The 5,345-nt window shown below is 35.9% G+C and overlaps 1 protein-coding gene across 4 annotated transcripts in view; it reads right to left on the bottom strand.

The window, feature by feature from the left end:
* LOC106881530 (cilia- and flagella-associated protein 206) overlaps positions 1-5,345 on the bottom strand; it is a 100,733-nt gene that overhangs the window by 14,501 nt on the left and 80,887 nt on the right. For all 4 annotated transcript variants that reach the window (XM_014931950.2, XM_052965702.1, XM_052965703.1 and 1 more), the window contains one exon: positions 2,859-2,945. In XM_014931950.2, the coding sequence (XP_014787436.1) occupies positions 2,859-2,945 (87 nt within the window). The remainder of the gene's footprint in view (positions 1-2,858; positions 2,946-5,345) is intronic.

Below are 5,345 nucleotides of genomic sequence, written 5' to 3'. Positions count from 1 at the left end.
AAATACCAGTTAAGCATCCCTCAAAATTTAAGACCTTGTACCTTCAGTAGAAAGGATTATTATTATTATTATTATTATTATTATTATTATTATTATTATTATTATTATTATTTTACTTCTCAGAGTTCTTGGTCTTACTTGCTCTGATTGATTCTGTGAGAGTGGACAGCAACTTGTTCTCAGAGGTCTCACTGTGTCTCTTTCTGCAAATTATAAGCTTTGGTACTTGGATGTTAACTTACCGTGGAAGACACTCAACACCCAAGCACCAATCTCAAAATCCTAGCTGTCCCCAAATAGAGCGGCTTTTTGGGCCTGCTCTACCCTCATGTCGATTCCAATTTCCCAGACTTCAGTGAAACCATCCAACCTATGCCAGCATGGAAAACGGACGTTAAACAGTGATGATGATGATGATTTCTTGAACTTCGTTGTTAATGCTCTGAGTGTCCCTACAACTCCTGGGATAACAGTTACTCTCCACATTGCTCACATTCTTGCAGTTTCGTTTTTTAGTAGTCTGTGTTTCTCCATCTTTTCCATTATTATGTCAACATCAAACAAATTATTAATTATAATTATTATCATTTAAGGCAGCAAACTTGCAGAATCGTTAGCATGCCAAGTGAAATGCTTTACGGTATTGTGTCTGTCACCATGTTCTGAGTTCAAATTCTGCTGAGTTGACTTTGTTTTTCATCTTTTCAGGTTCGATAAATTAAGTACCAGTTGACTACTGGGTCGATGTAATTGACTAATCCTCTCCCCCCAAATTTCAGGCCTTGTACCTGTAGTAGAAGGGATTATTATTATTATTATTATTATTATTATTATTATTATTATTATCATTATTATTATTATTATTAGTAGTAGTAGTAGTAGTAGTAGTATTAGTAGTAGTAGTAGTAGTAGTAGTAGTATGATATTGTTGTATAGGTTAAGAAACACGATATCTTTCTTGCTACAATGAGAAACAGCTTTATAGAGTTAAAACAAAATATTTTCAGTTCACACACATATCTACTACACTTCAAATTTCTTGTATGTGTTTAAGAGTGTGCATGTGTGTGTGTGTGTGTGTGTGTGTGTGTGTGCATACGTGTGTGTGTGTGTGTCTGTGTCTGTGTATGTTTGTGTTTTTTGCGTGCATGCGCATCTATATATGCATATGCGCATGCATGTGTGTATGTGTGTGTAAATTTTATTTTATATTCATTTATACATATGAAAATGAAACACAAACACACAAACACACACACACACACACACACACACATATACATGTATACATAGACCCAAACATACATTCAGATATATGCACACATGCATTTATATCTACGACCAACTATATTTACATATGTGAATATATATTATTGTTTGTGCATTTGTGTGAATGTCTAAATACATACATATATAAGCATATGTATGTGTATGGATGGATGTCTACATATAAAACAATCACATGCAGTGTTTCCATTCCAATGTGGCATTAAAATAAAATGAAAACATAATCAACAACAATGAGAACGATTTCTTGATTCCATTTTCAAAAAAAAACCCATTTTCTTGAGAAAAGTAGATTGGCATGATAGACTGAAACAGAACTTTTTTTTATCTAACCACCACCACCAACATCACTGTTATCATCAATGCCATCATCATCATCAACATTATTTTTGTCACTTTCATCACTAATAATATAAGCCAGAAGTAAATCCAAAATGAAGCAAAAATTGATTTGCTCATAAAATAACAGCCATTTAAAACTTAATGTTCCATCTCCACCTGTCTGCTTCCTTCACACCATGAGTAGAAGGAGCTGTAGTAGTGGCACCACCTAACATCACCATCAGTATCATCACCAATCAGCAGAGTCATCAGAGAGTCAGACAAAATGTCTATCAGTGTTTAGTCATGACCATTTTTATGTTTTGAGTTCAAATCTTGCCATGGTCATTTATGCCTTTCATCCTTCCAAGTTTAATAAAATAAAGTACAATCAAATACTGACGTTATTTACATTTATATAATGCATCCTAGCAGCAAATGGAAATATAAGAGCAGGCAAGACGAAAAAGGCCACCAATATCATAACATTCTTAATACCAATATCATTAAAATCATTATCAATGATATCAGTTCAAGACTGTTTCCTTGGTATGTGTAGGTACTGAGTCTTTATGTAAGTCAATGAGATTATATTCTGACTTCTGGTGTTGTTGAAGGAGATTATGCTCTGAGTTTTTGTGCTGGTGAAGCAGGTCAGGTTTTCATCTCTTTATTTGTTGGATGCCTTCAAGGTTTCCATGGAAGTCTGATGTAATGTGTCTATATTGCATGTTGATGCTGTCTATGTGTTGAAAATTACAGGGAAGAGATGGGTGATATCAAGTGTGTAGGTGCCTGTGTGTGATTAGAATTAATAGTTAGGAGGTGATTCATGAATGAAGGAAGTGTGTGGAAGAAATAAAGAAGACTTTGTGGCACACCAAAGTTAGTGCATAATGCAATCCAATAGTCTGAATGGAAATTTATGATGCAAGAGGAGAGAGGCAGATGGAACCATAGGAGGTCTTAATGCCACAGTCAAAGGCCAGTTAATAAAATAAGTCACCACTAATACCTTGGTTTGTTAGTAAGTAGCATCACCAAAACCCCTAGTAATATACTAGTTGTCAATAAATGGCTACTCTAAATCATTATTGTTCCTAAAGCTATAAGCAAATGATATCAACGAAGTTTTTGGTTATAAAAAGATTGTTGTATGAAAACAAGTGTCAATCTTTTACCTGTCAGAATTAACAACCTTAAATTCCGTTAATAACACTTTAGATTTAGAATTGTAAAACAGGACTTACTGAAGTCATTCTTGCGAGGTCATTTGTTATCTCAATTCCTTTCAACATTGGATTTATAACAGAATCAGGGAAAATATTAGTGTGGACCTGTTAGTTCAGCAGAAAAATAAAGAATTAGTTAAAAGTTTTCTTAAATACAACAACACCATGTGCAACAAACAAATAATAATACTGATTAAGCTATAACAATATATCAAAAAAAAAGAATTATAATATTGTAGTTCACGTTCTCACATACAAAAGCATAGAAAACCATATACACAAACAAATTAGCCATTTTTCTATTTTCAGCTATTCTGGCAATCTGCTATTCATGCTATTACATTACATATTTATTGGATTAAAGCAGCTTTCACTTTGGGCACAATTATCATTCATACAGACACATGACTCATCTCATGACTATTCACCACAACTGATGGCAATTTGAGCCATAAAAAAGGAGCAAAGTTCTTGACTCCAGTCAGAGTGCCACACCAATATGGCACAGATCCAGGTTGTTCTATATCTCACTACTCCTGGAAATTGTGAAACTTGTTATGTAAATATAAGTAAATCTTTTTAAAGACTCCAAGTTTATTTTCAACTTTTCTCTTCTTTATACACATATATATATTCATATTAATATTCATATACACACACACCTGCATGTGCACACACACACACACACACACATGCATGTGTACACACACACACACATACCTATCTACCTACATACATACATACATACACACACACATCATCATCATCATCGTCGTCGTTTAACGTCCGCTTTCCATGCTAGCATGGGTTGGACGATTTGACTGACGACTGGTGAAACCAGATGGCTACACCAGGCTCCAATCTGATTTGGCAGAGTTTCTACAGCTGGATGCCCTTCCTAACGCCAACCACTCAGAGAGTGTAGAGGGTGCTTTTACGTGCCACCGGCACGAAGGCCAGTCAGGCGGTACTGGCAACGGCCACGCTCAAAATGGTGTATTTTATGTGCCACCCGCACAAGAGCCAGTCACTGGCAACGATCTCGCTCGAAAGTCCTTACACATGCCGTGGGCACAAGTGCCAGAAAGGCGACGCTGGGCACAAGTGCCATCACCATTTCGCTTTCACTTACCCCAATAAGTCTTCGCAAGCTGAGTTTCGTGTCCAATGAAGGAGACGATGTTGGCATGGGTGCCAGTCGTCGAATTTAACTTGATTTCGATTTCACTTGCCTCAACAGGTCTTTGCAAGTGGAGTTTAGTGTCCAATTTAACTCGATTTCGATTTCACTTGCCTCAACAGGTCTTCGCAAGTGGAGTTTAGTGTCCAATCCCTCAATCCTTTGGCTACCAAATATTAATATACTGTCTGCTCTACCTTGTGGAGCACATAATAGAAGCAACAACAGTTGCTGCTTAACCAATGAACTAAACTGACCAATATAGGCCTAAATATTCTCACCTAGAAGCCATTAAAAAGTTCTTTTAAATTCTCTTCACTCTTTAGTGAATGGCATGTGGGTTTTCCAAATGGTATATTCTGACAGTTTCTGAATACATGCTATATTTATATCAACTTGAATGGTACAAAGGTGAATGCATAGAATACAGTGTAGATATATATAAACATGTTGTTTTATCTAAAGGCTGCTAATATAGAGCTCCTTGTTGCAAGTCCGAGACATCAGGTTAGCTGTGTGTGTCTGAGCCAGGCAAGAAGAGGAAGAAAGAGAATTTCACGATACTTCGCTTTTTATATCAATCAGTGGCAATGCAACCTGTCAGCACTCCTACTGGAAGTTGCAGCCTATTCCAGAATATCCTGTAGTGAAGTAAGAAATGCAACTCTCATTTATTTCCCTTTCTCTCCAGTTGGGTTCGTTACAACTCTGACTCTGTACATCTGAGAAACTTTAAGTAATGTTGGAACTGAGTCAACTTGTTATTAAATAACTACATATTTACAACTCTAACTAAAAGTGTTGACTGCTTTCCCAGTTCAGCAGTGCATCATATTCTTGGGGAAAACACTTCATTTTATATCATTCCAGTCCATTCTGGGAGAGTGTTGTGATCTTGTTCACTTATAACATAATGGAAAGCAAGCACCTAGCTCTAAGAGTCTTAGGATTGAAGACAGTAATGTAGTGTGTGTGTATGTGTGTGTGTGTGAAGGAGAGAGAGAGAAAGAGAAAAAGTAGAATTAGTAGAATGTTGGACAAAAGCACCTTATATGTTTAGTTACATAGTCACTTCAAGTCCGGCTCAGATCCACTTTTGACTTTTCACCAATGAAATAAGCATCAAGTGGTAAAATATCAAGTCATTAAAGAATGAAATATCCAATTTTGAACTGAAAGTTTATTTTACTTTATCTTAGCAAAAAGTAATGCAGTTAATTAAAGTATGCACCTAAATTATCAACACAATTTTGCCATTTTATTGATAGCTTATTTATGCTGGCAGCAAAGAATTCTGGAGGGCAAGAGGTGATTAAATCATGAAA

This window comes from Octopus bimaculoides, chromosome 2, assembly GCF_001194135.2.
Source record: "Octopus bimaculoides isolate UCB-OBI-ISO-001 chromosome 2, ASM119413v2, whole genome shotgun sequence".
NCBI classification, from domain to species: domain Eukaryota; kingdom Metazoa; phylum Mollusca; class Cephalopoda; order Octopoda; family Octopodidae; genus Octopus; species Octopus bimaculoides.
The sequence above is the reverse complement of the archived record's forward strand: the minus strand, read 5'-3'. Positions and strand labels throughout refer to the sequence as shown.